Source organism: Elgaria multicarinata, chromosome 20, assembly GCF_023053635.1.
Source record: "Elgaria multicarinata webbii isolate HBS135686 ecotype San Diego chromosome 20, rElgMul1.1.pri, whole genome shotgun sequence".
NCBI classification, from domain to species: domain Eukaryota; kingdom Metazoa; phylum Chordata; class Lepidosauria; order Squamata; family Anguidae; genus Elgaria; species Elgaria multicarinata.
In genome coordinates this window covers 6,346,882-6,368,826 of record NC_086190.1, presented here as the reverse complement: position 1 = coordinate 6,368,826, position 21,945 = coordinate 6,346,882, and the positions used below count along the sequence as shown (strand labels likewise).

The 21,945-nt window shown below is 44.0% G+C and overlaps 1 protein-coding gene across 2 annotated transcripts in view; it reads left to right on the top strand.

Annotated features, from left to right (window-relative positions):
• The window catches only part of LOC134411411 (arylacetamide deacetylase-like 4), a 58,512-nt gene extending 37,915 nt beyond the window's left edge, over positions 1–20,597 (top strand). Inside the window, exons 1-3 of one of the 2 annotated variants that reach the window (XM_063145193.1) lie at positions 12,674–12,888; positions 15,074–15,137; positions 19,682–20,597. In XM_063145193.1, the coding sequence (XP_063001263.1) occupies positions 12,681–12,888; positions 15,074–15,137; positions 19,682–20,456 (1,047 nt within the window). In that variant the 5' untranslated portion in view covers positions 12,674–12,680 and the 3' untranslated portion in view covers positions 20,457–20,597. Of the gene's footprint in view, positions 1–12,673; positions 12,889–15,073; positions 15,138–19,681 lie in introns of those variants that run through there. The other variant, XM_063145191.1, reaches the window with a different exon arrangement.
• The last annotated feature ends 1,348 nt before the right edge of the window (positions 20,598–21,945 follow it).

The following is a 21,945-nucleotide window of genomic DNA, read 5'->3' as shown; positions in this document are numbered from 1 at the left end:
AGGATCGGCACTCCAAGACTTGATATTGACCAATAGGGATGACTTAGTGGATAAAGTGGCAGTTACGGGAACACTGGGGGAAAGTGACCATGTCATTCTTGAATTCTTGCTTATAAAGGAGACAAAAGATGAGTGTAGCCATACACATACTCTGGATTTTAGGAAAGCTGATTTTAATAAACTCAGAACCATGATAAGTAAGGTCCCATGGCAAGTGAGCCTAATGAGAAAAGGAGTGCAAGATGGGTGGGAGTATTTAAAAAAGGAAATTTTAAAGGCACAATTACAAACCATTCCAACAAGGAGAAAAGATAGAAGACAACAGAAGAAAGCAATGTGGCTCCACAAAAAGCTTAAAGATTACCTGAAAACAAAAAAAAGGATACATATAGGAAGTGGAAGGAAGGCCAGGCTACAAAAGAACAGTACAGACATGCAAGGCACAGAAGTACAGAAATGGTATCAGGAAGGCTAAAGCTGAGAATGAGCTGAGATTACAGAGGGATGCTAAAAGCAATAAAAAGGCTTTCTTCAGATACGTGACTAGTAAATGACAGAGGAAAGAAATGGGTGATTCAGCTGCTTAATGAGGATGTCAAATTGATAACAGATGACAAAGAAAAGGCTGAAGTGCTCAATTCCTACTTTGGCTCAGTCTTCTCCCAAAAGTGGGTCTATGACCCTCCCTGGAAAAAGTGAAGCACAAGTTGAGGTGGCAGGATTGCAGTTTGAGATTGATAAACAAATGGTCAAAGAACACCTAATTTCTTTGAATGAGTTCAAATCTCTAGGGCCTGATGAACTGCATCCTAGAATAATAAAGGAGCTAGCAGAAGAACTCTCAGAACCGCTGTGTATTATCTTTTGCAAAATCGTGGAAGATGGGTGAGGTGCAGGATGACTGAAGGAGGGCTAATGTTCTCCCTGTCTTCAAAAAGAGCAAAAAGAAAGAATATGGGAACTACCAACCAGTCAGTCTGACATCCATCCCTGGGAAAATTCTGGAGCAGATGATAAAGAAGTGAGATCTCCCCTCCTCCACCCCAGACTTTCAGGTAGGTCTAGCTAAGGCCCCAGTCTCATCCGCCTGTATTTCTGGGCAGGGATAGGTATTTTTAACTTATAGTGCAACTCCGCCTCCCGTTCTATTTCTTCTGTTCTTTTTGAACAAGTTATATCCTTCAATTGCTATATTCCAGGCATCTCACCAAGTTTCAGTTATACCTATCAAGTCGTATTTTCCTTCATGTAATTAGAGTTGAAGTTCGTTCTGTTTGTTTCCCATACTCTGGGCATTAGTACGTAGACATTGAAGACTGTGTGTTTTATAGTCCGGCTTTGTTCCTACATTGTTGTGGACACTATTTTTGGGCGCTGTCCTCTGTACTGTGGTGCCTTGGCCTTCATCCCTTGTTGCCTCAAGGTTTACGTCACCCGCCCCCGTAAGATTCAGTTTAAAGCCCTCCACAGTTCTTCATGCTGTGGCCGAACACATTCTTTCCAGCCCTTGTGAGGTGCAACCCATCCCTTGCCAGCAGACCATGTTCCAAGTAGCGTAGCCCATGGTCCCAGAATCTAAAACTCTCACGTCGGCACCACCTTTGTAGCCAGTCGTTCATCAGGAGTATTTTTCTTTCCCTTTCTAATCCTCTTCCAAGAACCGGGAGGATGGATGAGAAAACTACCTGGGCCCCAAAGTTCTTCAGTTTCCTTCCCAGAGCTTCAAAGTCTGAAATGATTTCTTCGTAGCTCTGCTTGGTGACATCATTTGTTCCCACATGGATGAGAAGAAAGAGGTATGTGTCCGTGGATTTATGAGCTTCGGTAACCCTTCAGTCACATCTCTAATCTGTGCTCCAGGGAGACAGCACACCTGGTGAGTCCATGGGTCTTCACGACATACTTGGGTTTCAATCCCATGCAGAAGGGAGTCTTCCACAATGACTACTCTTCTCTTCTTCTTGGTTGACCTACCTTCTGCCTCTTGTTCATTGTTGCATGGTGTCTGCTGTACTTCTTCCTCTGCAAACTGTCCTTCAGACTCATCCTCCAGAAGCTGAAAGTGGTTGCTTAGCTCTAATGGTTCCACTGGTGCAGAATGCCTTCTAGTTCTTCTGCTCCTAACTGTCACTCTTTTCCAGAGAGTTTCCTCTTCATTGGCTTTCCTTCCCGCAGCATACTCCACTTCTGCTTCAGCTGGCTGTTGCTCTTCAATCCCGTGTGCTTCTTGTTGCTGTTGCAGTTCCACCATTCGGTCTAAGAACTCCTCGTCTTCTCTTATTCTTTGGAGGGTGGACACTCGCCGCTCAAGTCCTCTCACTTTTTCTTCGAGCTTGCACTTGTTGCAGGTATACGCCATGTTGAGCTCAGGCAGAAACACAAACATTGCACACCCTTTGCAGGTCACCACCTCTAGGGACTCCTTTCCATCCATAATGCCGATTTCTGCTTTGTTCTTTCCTTTCTGATTATAGTGGAATTGCCTTTGCTTTGTCTTGTCCTCTCTGAAAGTACACAACTATAGGAATATGTCTTAAGGGAAAATAAGATTTTTTGGTTGGGGTTTTTTTGTGTGTGTGTGGTTTTTTGGGGGGGTTCTCTTTATGTTTTTCTTTGTTTTTTCCCCCCTCTTTGATTTTTTTCCTTATCTTAGAGGCCTCCCCTTGACCTCCCCTGTCAAACTCCTGTTTGCCCTTCCTGTTAGCTCGCTCTCTGTTCGCTCGCTACAGTTATCCATGCTCTCATAACCTCTCATTTGGATTACTGCAATGCATTTTACATGGGGCTGCCTTTGAAAACTCTCTGGAAATTCAACTGGTACAAAACAATGTTTACTAACAGGGACTGGCCAACGAGATCACATTACGACAGTCCTCTTCCAGCTTCATTGACTGCTAGTACAGGTCCAGGCCCAATTCCAAGTGCTGGTATTAACATTTAAAGCCCTAACCGGCCTGGGGCCAGGCTATCTGAAGGAACGCCTCCTCCCATATGTACCTGACAGGACACTAAGGGGTCCTTCTCCTTGAGCCCCTGCCAAAGGAAGTGAGGCAGGTGGCTACCAGGAGGAGGGCCTTCTCTGCTGTGGCACCCCGGCTGTGGAATGAGCTCCCTAAGGAGGTTTGCCCGACAACTACTCTATGTTCTTTCAGATTCTAGGGGAATACCTTTTTATTCTCTCAGTATTTTAACAGTTTATAAATTAATTTTATCTTTTATGTTTTAAATTTGTTTCTTAAATCAGCACTGCTGCTGATTTTATCCTGGCCGTGTTTTTATAATGTATTTTATACCATGTTTTTATACTGTTTGTTTTATATTATGAATGGTTTTTAATTTGGGTGAACCGCCCAGAAAGCTTCAGCTGTTGGGCTTTATAAAACTTAAATAAATAAATATGAAATCCCATCCCACAGACACTTAGAACACATTTCTTCTCAGAGAAATATGGTTTGCTAACCACCTAACAAATAGTACCACACACTTGAAAAGAAAAGAGAAATCAGGTCATACACTGCATGTAACGTGGATAATCTGGGGAACTCTGATAATCAGGATCACTAATCTCATGATAGAGGGAAGAAACAAAGTAACAATTTATCTCAATATCAGAGGTGGCATCTTGTACCCAGCTTTTTAGCCATTTCCTTCTGAGGCAATATGAGTTGCAGAAGGGTATTACCACTAACTAGCTCACTGATATTAGAGATGGAATGGAGCTAAGAGATCAGAAGGCACTGGTTCCACGAGAAGTAACATCCCTAGCTCTGAAATGGCATTTGGTGAAATGCTTTGGATGCTGGCATCATATACGAGCATTTGTATCCCAACATTGTGGTTTGCATGCATAATTTATTATAACCTGAAAAGGACGCATGTTCCTTCACCAATTGAGAAACAGGTGTTTTTACGATTGTATGTGCTCCTTTTCAACATTGTTCTCCAACTGGTAAGTTTCCCTGATTTTCTGTTGATTTTTGTATGTGACATGTAAGTCATAATGGTGGCTTTCTAAACCTAGAAGGGTGTAAATCTGTCTGTCTCCTTCTCATTTTGTTTCTCATTTTCCCACAATCCTTTCATCGCCAGCTGAAGACCTTTTTATTCTCCCAGTATTTTAACACTTAATTTTAACTTAAATTTAAATTTTACTGTTTTAACTCTGTATTTTAATTTTATATCAATTTTGCTGCATGGTTTTTATTCTGGTTGTGCTTTTTATATTGTATTGTGTATTTGTGGTTTTAACCTGTTGGTTGTCTTACTATGATTTCAATTTTTGTGAACCGCCCCCCCCAAAAAGCTTTATTTATTACATATTATTTATGTAATAAATAAATAAAAAAAATTAAAAATACATCTTCATCCTGCACTGAACTTGAGGTCCCCCCTTCCCCATGGAAACACATTTGTCTATTTTCCCAAAATGGATGCATTTTCAATTTGATTCCCTTCGCACACATTTTTCATTGATTAAAGCTTGTTTGTGTTCATTTTTGAAGGGTGTGCATGTTTAGATATGCAGTTTTTTCAAATGTACACATAGCTTCCTGCACATTTCTCGCTCTGAAACTCACGGCAAGTTCTGGAAATGTACATGTGATGTCATCTTCTAGAGTTCCCATTTTGCTAGCATAGTCTCTTCTCATACAAGGTAATGAGAAAGACATAGCCTTGGTGTTTTTATCCCAACTTATAGCAAAATAGGTTGGTTACTGTGCAGTGGCATCTGTAAATTACTTTCTGCAGTGGTAAATGTGTGATGCCAGCTGTAAAGGTGATTGAAGAGAAATCAAATAGATGCATTTCCTGTTCTATCCAGCACACAGAGCCAGCCTAAGACATGGGCCTGTTGGGTGTTCACCCAGGGCCACAAGGTGAAGAGAGCACCAAGCTGAGGTGACTGGGGGAGGGGGTGGCAAGCTGAGCTCAGGGTGCTAATTCCCCAATTAGCTTGAAAGTCTGTTTATTTTTTCCATTTCCACATTGATGTCATTTGCACTGGGTAAAAATGAGTGGAGTACCACTTTACTGAAGTTGGCTGTAACATGGATCTAGGGATGGGCAAACTCACCTGACTCCTGTTCATGCTGTGCCTGCTGGACTCCTGGCAGTTTCTGATCCTGGCACGCATGTAGGGCGAGCCAACATTTGGTCCATGGGTGACCAGCAAGGGCTTGTGTCTTTTTTTTGTTGTTGTTCCCTCCCACAAACTGCAATTTCCTCAAATTCACAGCTCATAATACTTCCAGATTTAGCCAATTGCACAAAATTCCTGCCATAAATGGTGCAATTTCCATAAAAATGCTACTGTAAAAGACTATTTACACCTGCAATTTTGTGCAAGTAGCAATCTTTGTAAATATTCCCAGCTGTGAATTTGCACAAATCAGTGTTTGCACAAACACATAAAGTGGGAAACCATGAACTTTTGAAACTTAGGCCTTAGCTAGACCTAAGGTTTATCCTGGGATCATCCCGGGGTCGTCCCTGCATGCTCCTGAGATATCCTGTGTGTTATTTACATGAACAGGGATGACCCCAGGACAATCCTGGGATAAACCTTAAGACTAGCTAAGGCCTCAGTGTGTGCCGTGTCGAGCCAGCGGAGAGATTCATGAACTAGTGTCTGGGAAGCCAAGCTGGCAAAAACTCACCCAGCTCCACCCCAAAATGGATTCCTTGGGAGGTTGGAAGGGAGGGTCCTGCTTATAAGCTGGGGGCAGGCAGCACAGTCTAAACCCTTCACATTGAGGCAATATCTTTCCTTAGTTCTAGGCAGCAGTAGAGTAGGGTGACCATATGACTGGATTTGCCCAGATTTGTCCGGGTTTTTGATGGCAAATCCGGGAGGGGAGGAGAAATCCGGATTTGTTTTCCAAAGAGCAGCTCTAATGGGAATTAACAAAAATGCTTATAACTCCATCATTTTTTAAGATAAAGACATGAAACTTGGCACAATGGTATCTCTTAGGAAGGGCTTTAGTCATACCAAATTTGAAACAGATCTGTTCATCCATTGATTTTTTAGGAATTTTTTTAAAATTTAGGTTTTTAAATTATTATTTTTTAAATCGTCATTTTTAAAGATAAAGAGATGAAACTTTGTACCATGATAGGATTTAGGTAGAGCTTTAGCCACACCAAATTTGAAACAGATCCGTTCATCCATTGACTTTTTAGGATTTTTTTAAAAAAATGAGTTTTAAATTTATTAATTTTTAAACTGTCATTTTTAAAGATAAAGAGCTGAAAGGTGGCACCATGATAGCTTTTAGGTAGAGCTTTAGCCATACCAAATTTGAAACAGATCTGGGGCCGGTAGCAAACCCTGTTAACAACAACAGCAGCTTGCAATGAGTGAAGATACAGTCAGAAAAGATATTTGAGGGAAGGGGAGAATGTAACACACAGAGTATAGCAAAAGCTTCAAAGTACAGCAAAACCTACAAAAGTAGGAGTGAGTGAAGTTAATTTCAGATACATTGAATCTCTCACTTGTTCTTTATTTCAGTGATTTTAACATTAAGATGTTATGTAGAACAGATTTGTCTTAAATGTGTGCTGTAAAATCAGACATATGACCAAGGCTATGTTCGGGTGGGCATGCCCCCTTGGTACTGGACACGCCCCCTTGGGGGCGACCATGTTGACCTCCTTTTTGGTTTCCAAAATATGGTCACCCTACAGTAGAGAGGCAGTCTTATGAGCGGCCCAGGCCAAGTAGCCCTAGTTACAGAGTTGTAAAGAGAGAAGGAACAGAGAAGTCTTTCAGAAGAGGTTTGTGGCTGAGCAGGTGGCCTATTCTTGTCACAGTAGGCCCAGCAGAGTAAAACTTTAAGACTGAGTGAGTCATTGAATGAATTCCACTTAGGATTTCCAGGCAAGTTGGCAATGGAGAGTGATTTTCTGTGGCAATTGCCACAGGGAAAGGCATCGAAGTGGTGTAAGACCAGCGCATATGGGGGGAAAACCATTACTGAATAATTGGAGGAGAAGGCTAGTAGGAGGATTTGACATGCATATGTTCTTATTTACACATTTCAGAATGTTATCATTTCACAATGATGCCACGGACATCACTGTAAAATGCTGCCAGGCTAATCTGTTCTCATGCTTTGATCAGGTGACCTCCCTTGTAGACTGTGAGAATCTTGGGGACTTAATATTTCTTGAATTCAGCAAAGCTTTTGACAAAGTGCCCCATGACATTCCGATCTGCCAACTACTGTAGTGAAAAGTGGGCTGGATTGAACAACTATTAGGTGGATCCACAGTTGGCTACAGAACTGGTCTCAAAGAGTGCTTATCAATGGTACCTTCTCAAACTGGGGGGAGGTAACAAGTGGGGTACCGCAGGGCTCAGTCCGGGTCCCAGGGCTCTTCAATACTTTGGCTTTAAACAGATATGAGGAATGGATGTGTTAAAAAGCTATCAGGATTTTTATTAATGCTCCATTCCATCTCAAAGTAGCTGATCCAGACAATGGCTCTTTTGGGTAAGTTCTAATATATGCTGGAGTTAAGTACGGTTGTTAGAAGTCTTACGTGCCATCTATAAGGAAATGTTTTTGAATTTTTAAGACTGCAAGCCTATATACATTTCTTTTTAAAAAAATAAAAAATAAAAAACACTTTTATTAATGACTTGGATGAGGAGGTGCAGGAAATGCTCATCAAATTTGCAGATGACACAAAATTAAAACTTCAAAGAGATCTTGATAGGCTGGAGAACAGGGCTGAAAAAAAAGAATAAAATTTTATAGGGATGAAGGCTAAGTTCTGCACCATATGCACAGTTACAAGATGAGAGATACTTGGCTCATGAGAATTAGGGCTGTGCCCGGACCCCCCGAACCACTTCATGGTCCCATCCGGAACTTCTGGATTAGGCCTGAACCGTTTCGGGTCAGTCCCACCCTCGCCCACTCCACTCTGCAGAGCGAGATCCAAAGGGCGGATTGAGATTTTGCCCCCAACTTCCTTCCTTACTTGCCTCTGCAGCGGACAGCAAAGGCAGGTAAGTGGGTAAGGGGGACAAAAGGGGGGCTGAATAAGCCGGCGCCGGACTGTGACAGCAACAGGTAAGACCCTCTACCCCCTGCGGTGGTTGTGCCAGGTGAGCCCCCTCCCCCTTACCTGCATTCGGAGCTCAATCCGCAGCTCCCCCGACCTGATTCGGATCCGCTGTTGGCGGAGGCAAATCGGGCCACTCTGCTCCCACTTGACCTGAAACGGAGCGGAGCACAGCCTGATAAGAACAGAAGAACAGAAGAAGTGCCATGCTGGATCACACCAAGGGTCCATCTATCCCAGCACTCTGTTAACACAGTGGCCAACCAGCCATCAGCCAGGGACAAACAAGGCAGGACATATCAACAGCACCCTTCCACCCAGGTTCCTCAGCAACTGGTGCACAGAGACTTACTGCCTCGAATCCTGGAGATAACACACAACCATCAGGGCTAGTAGCCATGGATAGCCTTCTCCTCCAGGAATTGATCCAACCCCCTTTTAAAGCCATCCAAATTGGTGGCCAACACTACATCTTGTGGCAGTGAGTTCCATAATTTAACTATGCACTGTGTGAAGAAGTACTTCCTCTTATTTCTCCTGGATCTCTTACCAGTCAGGTTGATGGGATGACCCTGGGTTCTAATACTTTGAGAGAGGGAGAAACATTCTAGTTTCAGCTTCTTCTTCTGTAGAGCTCAAGTCACAGAAGTCTTCCCAATAGTCTTTGAAACCGGTTTCCTCGCTTGTTACTGAAAGTATTTTGTCTCCCAACGTTCTCATGTAATCAGGCATCTCCACTTTTGCATCAAGAACCTGTTAGGTGAGCTGCACAGATACCATCTTAATTGCTGTATGTTGTGTTCTAATTAACTTTTTTTTTTCAACTGCAGCCTAGCTTTTCTAGTTTGCTTGCACTTTTCAGCAATTTGCATAGATGTCTACAAGTAAACAGCATCTGCCTAATCTTGGATTCAATCAACTATTTGCTATTAGGTCAACTAAATCTTGGTCATCTGACTCAACTTTTTTTTATTCTGTTCAGATGGTAACCTGGGTGTGTCATCCTGCTGCTGACCATTCGCCTGTTTCAACAGCTTCAGAAACATGCTCTTGTATTGTGATGTCAGAAGGCTAACTGAGAGTCCATTGACCTCCTCCTTCCCAGGCACTCCACCCCACTCTCCAAGTTGCCCCCACCCCAGCTCCCAGCTGTGTTTCTATATCCTCTTGATTAGCCACAGAAAGTTCTTCCCATAACTTGGGACCTCCAGCATACAAATTTCTTCACATAGCTTGGAAACTCCAGCATATCATAGGTCAGAACCTCCATGCTCTGCATTGCCATGCATTGTTAGCATTTTATATAGAGAGATATGATGTTAGACACAGGACTCTGACATTGGAGCAGGAAACTGCAATCCCCGTCCCCTTCATAACTGGTTTAGAGAGAATCATGATGGCTACCTCTTCACACTTAGGAAACCTTGTGTGAAGCTGGGGAAAAAGCACATTCCCCAGGGTGAGAGAACAGGAGGCCGTGTTAGCAGCATTATGATGGATACTATGGCAGTCCCAGCCTCCTACCCTCCCCCTCTGAATCAGTGCCAACAATGAGTGAAAGTGTAGTTTTGAGATCCTGGAAGCCAAATTTCTGTTGTTTGGTAGGAGGTTGAAATCCAGGATCACCAAGGTGGCTTTCTCTGAAATGTTCCCATTTCCACATGCAGCTAGACAGGCAAACCTGAGGAGCCTCAATGCCTGGATGAGCTTGTGGTGCAGGGAGGAGGGTTTCAGATTTGTTAGGCACTGAGGGACTTTAGGATACAAGCCAGGCCCTTACAAGAGGGATGGGCTGCACTTGAGCAAAAGTAGAACCAGACTGCCGGCACTCAACATAAAAAGTTGACAGAGCAGCTTTTAAATCCAACCCTGCAGAAAAGCTGACAGGAGCTGGGTAGCATGTGGTTTAGGTGAATTCATCCCAAGGGAATGAAGATGAAAATGTTTTTGATTAGTCAACTATGGAAGGGGAGGAAACAGGGCATGAGTGCATGGTAGAACATGATAGCTAATCAAAGTGGCCTAAGTGGGGGACTTTACATCAGTCCCCGTGTCGTGGTCAGACCACTGCTTGCTGAGGTTTAGACTTACAACGGCTTTCCCCCTCTGCAAGGGTGGGGGACCCATTAAGATGGTCCGCCCCTGGAGACTAATGGATCCGATTGGTTTCCAAAGGGCTCTGGGGAGTTTTTCGGCTGATAGGGCTGGCTCTCCTGTCGAAACCCTGGTTGACCTGTGGAATGCAGAAATGACCCGAGCAGTTGACAGGATTGCTCCCGAGCGCCCTCTCCTGAGTAGAGCTCGTACGGCTCCGTGGTATACCCCAGAGCTGAGAGCGATGAAACAAAATAGGAGACGGCTAGAGAACAGGTGGATGTAATCAACTCCTGGTAAGTGCATATAATACAACATATTCAAAGGCAGTAAGGGCAGCAAAAAAACAGTATCTCGCGGCCACTATTACTTCATCAATCTGCCGCCCAGTGGAACTTTTCAGAGTTGTTCGGGGGCTATTAGATGCTGGCCCCAAGGACCATTGTAGAACTCTCTGAGGACCGCTGTAAGGAAAGGTAGTACCAAAACCAAGAGGTCACCAGCACCGTGAACAAGTAGTGTTATAGGAGCTAATAATAATAATAATAATAATAATAATAATAATAATAATAATAATAATAAATTTATTTCTTACCTGCCTCTCCCTTTGGATCGAGGCAGGGAACAACATTAGAACAGGAATCAATACATCTTAAAAAAATCATGATTTAACGTTGATCTGGATAGGCCTGCCGGAAAAGGCTAGTCTTTAAAGCTGCCTTAAAATCACACATAGTGTTAATTTTACGAATCTCCTCCGGCAGGCCGTTCCACAATCTGGGGGCGACAGAAGAAAAGGTCCTCTGGGAAACTGATGTCAGCCTAGTTTTAGCTGACTAAAGTAAGTTCACCCCAGAGGACCTGAGTGTGCGGGGCGGACTATATGGGAGAAGGCAATCCCGCAAGTAACCTGGACCCAAACCATTTAGGGCTTTAAAGGTGATGACCAACACTTTGTACTTTGCCCGGAAACTAATTGGCAGCCAGTGGAGTGATTTTAATGTTGGGGTAATGTGCTCACCCCTAGATGTACCGGTGACCAACCTGGCTGCCATATTTTGAACTAGTTGAAGTTTCTGAACTAGGTACAATGGTAGCCCTATGTAGAGCGCATTGCAGAAGTCAAGCCTTGAGGTTACCAGAGCGTGCAATACTGTCTTTAAGTCTTCTGACTCTAAGAAGGGGCGCAGCTGGCGTATCAGCCGAAGCTGATAGTAGGCACTCCTGGCCGTCGCATCTATCTGGGCTGTCATTTGGAGCGACGGATCCAGGAGCACCCCCAAACTGTGAACACAGTCTTTCAGGGGGAGTGTAGCCCCATCCAGAACCGGCTGACACACCTCCAAACCTAGGTCAGAGCCCTTGACAGCAAGCACCTCTGTTTTGTCTGGATTCAGCTTCAGTTTGTTTCTCCTCATCCAGCCCTTTACTGCCTCCAAGCATTCATTCAGAGGAGACACACTATCCTTAGCGTATGCTGTTATTGAAGGCATAGAGAAATATATTTGGGTGTCATCAGCATACTGATAGCACCCCGCCCCATGCCTCCGGATGATCTCTCCCAGCGGTTTCATGTAGATGTTAAACAGCATTGGGGATAGGATGGCACCTTGTGGTACGCCATACAACTGCTCCTTTTTTGAGGAGCAACTATCCCCAAGCATCACCATCTGGAATCTACCTGAGAGGTAGGACCGGAACCACTGGAGCACAGTGCCCCGGGAAAGGAGGTCTTAATTCAGAAAATGGGAAATTTGCCCAAGTGAAGAAATCAAAGTTCTGAGAACACAAGCTCTTGCAAATCTGATGCAAGCAAACAGGAAGATTAATAATAATACAAAAATATTGTGGAGCATATCACTAACAATGTCAAAGCCAACAATAAAGAATTCTGTAGATATATCAGAAGCGGGAAACCAGCTAGACAGGCAGTCAAACAGTTGGACGACAATAGAGTTAAAGAACGTGGGTGGGAGGGTGCTGTGGGTCCCTGGGTGACAAATGGCTGGCTGCTGTGTGAACAGAATGGTGGACTGGATGGGCCCTTGGTCTGATCCAGGACAGCTCTTTATATGTTCTTATGGTTTTTAGAGCAGTTTCATTATAACTCTGTATCTAGAGCTCTGGATGAGTTGCAGGAGATTAGCAAGGGTATATGCCCCACATCTCTTCTACAGGAATAATAGCATCAACAGTAATAGCAACAACAACAACGTGCTGTTTCCCCTCCTAAATTAGGTTGTGGAAATGAAGAAAGCTTGTGGGTAACCAGGGCCCTTTCTACACAGGGGAATTTACTGTGGGAGTTGTGCACCTCACTCATGGGTGTGACACTTGACATACCCCATTTTCATGCTGTATATCTGTATTTCGTGATAGATTTTCCTGTCATGACAGCTTCACTGCTGTTTGAGAGCCTGTGTCGAAGGCTGACATTGATGGGGGCATGAATGCTAGATGCCTTGTATACTCACTCATTACCCATGTCTTTTTCTAAACAGGGACTCTTTATGGAAAAGGTTGGCATTTGTCACAGGTATAGAGTCTGGAGGGTCGCAATGAATGGAATCCCACCAATGAATGACTCACGGCTAATTGTCAAGGATCTGATTTTTGATGAAGTGCCAGTGAGAGTGTACTGTCCGAAAACTTCACCTGTTGGGAACAGAAGGGGAATGCTGTTTTTTCATGGAGGAATTGGCCTGATAGGGAGTTTCCGTAAGTGCTTTGCTGTGAGCCTCCAATTTTTCATTATATTGTTTTTGAAGAATTTGGATTGGTACTTCAACATCAAAGGTTCTGAATTTTTTGTTAGTGAAACAATGAATGGTTTGTATGTCCCCAAGATGCATCTCATCTTCAATTCAGTGCTGGACGGGACCATGTTGTAAGGGTTGCGTGGCGATTTTTAGCTTTTATTTATTTATTTATTTATTTATTTATTTATCACATTTACCTACTCCTCAACCAAAAAAGGCTCTCAGAGTGGCTTACAATTAGTTAGCAAATAAGACAGTCCTTGCCCTCAGGCTGATAGTCTAATAAAGACATGACCCACAAGGAAAAGGAGTTCAGGAGGGAAGAGGGAAAGAGAGAGAGAGAAATTAAGTAGACCGGCAACAGGTCTGATGGGATTGTCTTGCTCCCCAAGGAGGGGAGTCCAACTGGAGGAGGCCAGATGTTTCCTCTGCCTGCTTCTGTCCCCTTCCTCTTTCTTTCTCCCCACAGGGCCAAGGTGACAGTTTGTTACCTGTGGGGGCGGATGGGGGGAGAGTCCAAATAGCTCAAAGGGCCTTGCTAGACCTACCTTTAAATCCCAGCCTGTGGAGGGGCCAGCCTGTGCTAGACGTATTGCGGACTGTCGCTCCTGTCCACACATGACACGTGACAGGGAAAAGGAAAGCCCTGTCATGTCGACCATATTTTTTTTTTTTTACCTTAAAGGGGCCATGTGTGCTGGAGCACACCAACGACAAGGTAGGCCTTTTTTTTTTTAAAAATTATTTTATTTTATTTATTATATTTTTAAAAAAAGCATTCCCCATTCCCCCTGCCTCTGATTCCCCCTCCCCATGAATCAGTTACCTAGGGAGGTTGTGGGCTCTCCCACACTAGAGGCCTTCAAGAGGCAACTGGACAACCATCCATCAGGGATGCTTTAGGGTGGATTCCTGCATTGAGCAGGGGGTTGGACTTGATGGCCTTGTAGGCCCCTTCCAACTCTGCTTTTCTATGATTCTATGATCTCCAATTCCCTCAGCCCGCCCGCCTGCCAGGCCACGATGTCCAATTCCCCCCCCATTGCCCCTCAGCTGCGATTTCCCCCCCAATGTCCACTGGCTCCACTTTTCCCCCGATCTCTCCCGTGGGGTCTGCTTTCCCCCCTGGCCCTTATCTCCCCCCTGTAATTTCCACCTCCTCGCCCCAATCTTCCTCCCCTGGCCTGTGCCCAGTGTGCAGCTTCTCCCGGCTACACACGAGTAAGCTGTGTAGCCGTGAAAAGTCGTGGAACCAGCTAGACCTTCCAGCTCAGCCCGGGGCTGCGGAAATACCAGGCCACAAACGGTGCCGGTTATCCTGGGCCAAGGGAGGGGTTAGCCCGGGCTGACCCCAGGATCCCTTGTTCGTCATCTGGACACACAGGGGTGGTCCTGGGTATCAGCCCAGGCTAAACCCTCATCTAGCAACGGCCTTAGTTTCATGTATCACCCGTTTATGGCTGCAATTTGAGCAAATGGGACATTTATAGCCAAAACCGAGCTGCCATTGCCCCACAGCTGAGTGCCCACAGTACACACAACATTTTGCCCTCACTGGGGTTGGGTAAGTGGAGGGGGTTCAGCACATGGGGCAGGGATAGGATGGGGCCATCCATCCCGAGTATCATTGCAATTTCTAGCTTCATGGCCAATGAACTATCTTTAAATTTGTGGAGAAGATGTTTCTGCCTCACTCCCAGAAGAGCTGGACAGAACGTTGAAAGATCTTTCAGATATACTGAGAAATATTTGAAAATGAACACACCCACCACAGTGGCTTAGATCTATTCTCTTGTCATCCGCTACCCCATTTAATGTTTATTATTTCATTTATTAATTTATTTTCATTATGTTTTAATGCTTTTTATTAGCCAAGGGTCTCTGGGCAGTGCACATTTAAAACCTTAAAACAGAGCAGTGCCAGTTAAATTTCAAACATTAAAAGTTTTTGAAAAAAGCAATATGAGTTGTGTTAGTGATTAGGATATAACAAAATGTACATGATCATATCAGCCCTGATATCAGATGTCCATCATGATTTCTCTTGGATTGAAACATCACCAGAGAGGCTTCTTTTTCCTTTCAATACAAACAAATTGAGGACATTATTAAGTAACCTCCCTTGAAAAAATTGTGTTTTTCAGAAGCGTATGAAAGGATGAGTCGCTTCATTTCACGAGAAAGTGATTCTGTGGTTGTGACGATTGGGTAAGTGGCTCCACCTGGTTGTATCACAAGGAAAGGATAGCTTGTTCTTGCAGTGGGATGCTACCGGAGAGGCACCCAGAGCTGCTCTCTTTACCCAAAACTAGACTCAAGCTCCTAAAATAGTAATGCCACCCTTCAGATTGATTCTCCCCACCTGAAGAAACCCATAGTTGCATCTGGAATGGAAAAAAGAGTCTGTGTAGCCAGACATAAAACCTGCAGTTCTTATCAGAAAATGAATGCAATTCTCAAATAACTGCAATTCTGCACAGGTCAAAAAATTCAAGTCCTGATGTATAGAGTGATTGATAACAATGTGAATGAATGAATAAATGTTTTACGGTCATTGACCAGAACCAATAAAAACATTAATAACAAACAGGCAATCCCAGAGACGTACATACATTTTAACTTGGATCATGGTTTAATTTGTTTTTAACTGTGTATACTCATTGTTTTATAATGTATGTTTTTATCTGTACACTGCCCTGAGATCTTACTGATATAGGCCGGGGTATAAATATTTTAAATAAATAAATAAATATATTACATACATCCAGCAGTTCCTGAGAAATTGTATCAGAAAATCAGAGGCTGCAATCGGCAGTTAAAATATTACGGCAAGTTATAGCAATTGCACAGAATTTGGCCACTTTATTCATAATATGTGGAGTTTTACCGGAGAGAAGGAAAGAAATATAAAAACTGTCAGTCCTACCCGGATAATTATAGAACATGGGAAAAATAAGGTCCCTGCATAAATCCCGATAGAAAGACCAATGTAGAAGTATGTGGCCCACTGTTTCTACTTCCCCATTATTACAGGGACAAAGTCAAGCTTGGACTGGACTTCCCTGGAATCTCCCATCCAAGAGCTTAGAGGGCAAAACATCAAGTCTAGCTAATGTAAAGGCTCTTCTAAGATATAGGCAGGGTGATATCTACCAAATAGACACTGTGTATAAAGATCTTATTCCTTAAGGAGCGGCATTGAGATAGCAAACTTACATGCCCTTGCAGTACAGTATCCCAAATTCTTTGTTTAACTGCCGACTTTGCATTTGAATATCCTAAGGCTATTAAAGCATTGGGAGATAATCCTAATAAAGATAATTCCTTACCCAAATGCTTTTTCCATTTCGATTGAAAGGGATCCAGCAATGTCAGAAGGGCCAGCCCTACTGGTACAAATATCAGTTTTAGCCAAAAATTTATCATATACCATTTAGCACTGGCTTCATTAGGGACTATCCCAGCTTCTAATCGCAGCGCTGCACTGGAGACACAGTGAGGTATTAAAAATATTGCTCTCAAGAATTTGGTCTGGACAATTTCCAGATGTCGAAGATTATAATAAGCATACAATTGGGATCCATATAACATTTGGTCCATAATTTTGTCTACAAACACCTTGATAACGGAGGGAATGTGTTGCCCACCTTTACTAAAAAAACCCTTATCAGAGCAGCGGTTGGCCTTTTGGCATTAGCAAACACATAATTTATATGGGTGGACCACGATCCAGAGGCTTGGTACATTATTCCCAGATACGTATAACCAGCAACCTGTTCAACAGGATTTTCATTAATCGTCCATTTATGTAATTTTCCTCCGACCGAAGACCACCACTTTGGTCTTAGAGTAATTAATTGTTAATTGCTCCTCAGTGCAATATCAATGCAGAGCCCTCATCCCAATACATCTCATCCCAATACTAGTTAGGGATAGCAACACAGTGTCATCAGCATATAAGAGTATTGCGAGAGGGTGATTGTTCAGCTTAGGGGGTATGAAAGTCAGAGTTTGATAATCTCTTCACTATTGAATTAATATAGAAATTAATATAGAGTGATTGATAACAATGTGGAAAGTAAAGTGAATAGCCCAAGCTCCCCTAAAACCTCCTTTGGAGTGCTCTGGCTATTCGGAGATATAGAAATGCAATAAACAAATACATAAGCAAACCTCTGGCTCTTATCAAAAATACCAATTCCTCACCCTCCCTGCCACTCTCCATGGAACTTTCAGCATATTGTGTTTAGTGAAGGAAATCAGTTTAAATCTAAATCATAGGAATTCCTTTACTGGAAAAGTTGTCAGATGTAAAGGGACGTCATCCATCTAGATTTATCATTGCAATGATAGCTGTGCCACATACTCTGCCAGAATAGCTTTGTTTAAAGACCTAGGTCTTATACCTAATAAGGTCTCATTCATACTTGATTAAGTTTTTATTGGGGGATACCACTCCATCCATTTCTGAAAAAGTAGCCTGTTTTGCTCTTAAAGCATCAATTTTAAGGAGGAAGTTTTCTAATGATGATGATCAGGTTTTAAGTTGCAACTGAATAGAGTCTATTAAACGATGCTTTTGGTCGATTTTAGTTTTGTAATGTAATCTTATATATTATTTATTTATTTAATTAATTAATTACATTTATATACCGCCCCACAGCCGAAGCTCTCTGGGCGGTTTACAACATTTAAAAATAGTAAACATTAAAAGTATACAATTTAAAACACACACACACACACACACACACACACACACACACACATAAAAAACAGTATAAAAACAATAGTATCCATTTAAAAACAACAATTGTGGGGTCCATTAAAAACAAACTTAACATTGTTAAATGCTGTTAAAATGCTGTTAAAAATGCCTGGGAGAAGAGAAAAGTCTTGACCTGGCGCCGAAAAGATAACAATGTTGGCGCCAGGCGAGCCTCATCGGGGAGATCATTCCACAGTCGGGGGGCCACCACTGAAAAGGCCCTCTCCCTTGTTGCCATCCTCCGAGCTTCCCTTGGAGTAGGCACTCGGAGGAGGACCTTAGATGTTGAGCGCAGTGTACGGGTAGGTTCATGTCAGGAGAGGCGTTCCATCAGGTATTGTGGTCCCAAGCCATGTAGGGCTTTATAGGTTAAGACCAGCACCTTGAATTGGGCTCGGAAACATATAGGCAGCCAATGCAAGCGGGCCAGAATCGGTGTTACATGCTCAAACCTCCCTGTTCCAGCTATCAATCTGGCCGCCGCATTTTGCACAAGCTGCAGCTTCCGGACCGTCTTCAAAGGCTGCCCCATGTAGAGGGCATTGCAGTAATCTAATTTGGAAGTTACCAGAGTATGGACAACTGAAGCTAGGTTATCCCTGTCCAGATAGGGGCGTAGCTGGGCCACCAACCAAAGTTGGTAGAAAGCACTCCGTGCCACCGAGGCCACCTGAGCCTCAAGTGACAAAGATGGTTCTAGGAGAACCCCCAAGCTACGAACCTGCTCCTTCAGGGGGAGGGCAACCCCATCCAGAACTGGTTGAACGCCCCCCATCCGATCAGAGGAACCACCCACCAGCAGCATCTCAGTCTTGTCTGGACTGAGCTTCAGTTTATTAGCCCTCATCCAGTCCATTGTAGCAGCCAAGCACCTTTTCAGCACATCCACAGCCACACCTGATGAGGATGAAAAGGAGCAGTAGAGCTGCGTGTCGTCAGCGTACTGATGACAGCACACTCCAAAACTCCGGATGACCGCACCCAACGGTTTCATGTACATGTTAAACAGCATGGGGGACAAGACCGATCCCTGCGGAACTCCATACTGAGGAGTCCACAGGGCCGAGAAATGTCCCCCAAGCACCACCTTCTGGAGCCGACCTGCCAAGTAGGAGCGGAACCACTGCAATGCAGTGCCCCCCACTCCCAACTCAGCCAGACGTTCCAGAAGGATACCATGGTCGATGGTATCGAAAGCCGCTGAGAGATCAAGGAGAATCAACAAAGTCACATAATATTTGATTATTCTGTTTTATTTGATTATATATATGTTTGTAATGGCTTCGGCTACACAAATAAACTTTCTTTACTTACTTTATAGCGAGAGATTCCTAGCAACAAAGCTGAGCTGTGCAGTGTCAGGGTGTAACGGAAGTGAGCACCAATCCCATGGCACTCCCTCCTAGCTGCTCTCTAGGATGAGCCTGCTTAAAGAAGACCCCACTCATCAATGTCACCAGCCCCAAGACCCATATCTTGATGAGAGTGAACTGGTCAAGCCTCAACAGGGGTCCAGTCCTTGACTCTAGAATGCCAAAGCCCTGAGGGAAATACTAGAATGTCCCTGACCACCTGAAAAATGCTATTGGGTGCTCCCCATGGTTGGGTGATATTGGGTGCTCCCCATTCTTCACCCATGTTCTTCCTGTCCATACCACTCTGCAACCTGACCAGCCAATTTAATCTACACCACTCTGCTAATCAGTCATAGTTCCCTCTAATGCCATGGAGAGGAGTCCAAAGTCCTGCTGACTATGGCTGGTCAGATCTTCAGGGGGAAAAAGGTCTTACTCCAGTCTTTTCAGCAGGGTTGGGCGGAAGGTATATCTTCAGATGCTTTGGACTTCAACTTTCAGAAGCCAAATACTGTGGCTGAACCAGGTTGGGATGTGGTTTGAGGGGTCTGTGCACAGCCCTAGGAAAAAGATGTCCCTATTTCATGAAATGTAGAATAATGAATTGAGACAACTTCTTGCTTTTTCTTTAGATACCGTTTAGCCCCAGAACATCCATACCCAGGCCCTTATTTGGACTGCCGCACTGCTGCAATACACTTTTTGAAGAACGCAAAAGAATATGGAGTCGACCCCAATCGTATCATCGTTTGTGGGGATAGTAGCGGAGGCACCTTAGCTGCTGCACTTTGTCAAGAACTGGCATCAAGGACGGATCTCCCAAGGCTGCGTGCCCAGATCTTGCTGCACCCATTCCTCCAGGCAGTGGACTTTAGTTTGCCTTCTTACCAGCAAAACCATTCAGTTCCTATCCTGTTCAAGAAACTGGCTATTAAACATGGCTTCTTTTATCTCACTGGGAAATATGTCAACCTGGATAAAATTATGAAGAATGCCCACGTTCCTGTGGATTTATGGGTGAAGTACAGAAAATGGATCAGCGCAGACCTTATTCCAGAAGAATTTAAGGTCAGGGGCTACGTGCCACTGGTCCCTGATCCATTTTCAGAAAACCTTTATGAAATTGGCAAGCAAGCCTTTGAGCCCATATTTTCCCCACTTTTAGCAGAAGATACAGTCATCTGCCAGCTCCCTGAAATGTTCCTTGTAACCTGCGAATACGATGTTCTCAGGGATGATGGACTGTTGTACAAGAAACGCCTGGAAGACAATGGTGTGGCAGTGACATGGCATCATGTAAAGGATGGATTCCATGGAATATCATTTGGAATCGATAACAGATTATTTGAATTTCCAAGTACACGGGACATTTTTCAACGTTTAATGGACTTCTTAAAAGATTTATAGAACTATATAATCCATGTTATTCTGTGCTACTGTTGGGAGGAAATGGTGGGTGGAAATAATACAATGAGACACAGATATGGGATTTAAATTTGGGCCACCTTCATTGAAAGATCTGTGAAGGGGGAAGAACCGAAGCTGACATCCTGTCTAGGCTGTTACCCTGCTGTGCCTTGAATTGCCACCCCCCAGACTTGCCCTTTAGGGGGAAGAGAGTCCTTCCCCCATCTCCACTCGAAGACTACAAAACTCCTAAAAAGAACCCTTATCTCCCAGCTGGGGCCACAAAAGCCTTTAGTTGGGAGCCTCAGGCATTACCTGTCACCACAACAGTGCATCTGAATGCTCAACAACCCTGTACCCACCAAAGATGCTGGCACATACCTGCCACAGGGTGTGACAAGCCTGTGCTTAGTCACTCACCTCCCACCAGTGCAGAATCACATCCCACAGGCCCCTTCACAGATCACACTCAAACAACTGCTTTCTGAGGACAGTTAGGTGCACCCTGTCCCACCAATATAGCTCCTTCTGTGCTTGTTAAAGTCCTTGGATATGTGATACTCGCATCCTCCTGTCTGGATAATGAGGCCAGTACCAGTGAAACAACAAATGCTTGAGATTTTGTGTGATAAGAAATGCCTTGAGCTATGCAGTAAGTTTTATCCTTAGTCCAGAGCAAAAGATCTGATTTCATAGTTTTCTGATATTTTACATATACTGAAACCTCTGGTTTCAAAAGAAGTGTTCCTAAACCCACCTAATTTCTTTTATTTTGCGTGTCATACTAGAGAAAGTAAATTGTACCACTATGTTTTCGTGATTGATTCTGTGGTTGTGAGTATTGGATAAGTGGCTTTTCTTTCGTTGTATTAAAACAGTGAGCCATTCAGTGGGGATGCACTCCCTCTGAAAGATCAGTTTCATGATTTGGGGTACTCCTAGATTCTTCATTGTTGCTGGAGGCCCAGGTGGCCGCAGCGGCTTGGACTGCCTTTTACCAGCTTTAGCTGGCTCACCAGCTGCAGCCTCTTCTGGACCGGGATGGCTTGACCACAGTGGAACAGGCATTAGTAACCTTAATGTTGGACTACTGCAATTTGCTCTACGTGGGACTGCCCTTGAGACTGCTCAAGAAGCTGGAGCTAGTGCAGAATGCAGCAGCTCGGCTCTTGTCAGGAGCTGCCTCTTTTCAGCATATAACTCCTTTGCTGAGGGAATTGTACTGGCTGCCTATTGGCTACTGGGCCAGGTTTAAGGTTTTGGTACTAGTGTACACAGCCATATGGAGTCCACCAGGAGAAGAGCCTTTAGTGTGACGGCCCCCTCTCTGTGGAATATCCTGCCTCTGGACGTCAGGCAGGCACCAACACGAGGCTGCTTCCGGCACCTCCTCAAAGCAACTCTGTTTCGAGAAGCCTTCCTCAACTGACTAGCCACTGTTTTTCTGTCTCCTTTGTTTTAAATTGAACAATCCTAATTTGCTTTTCAA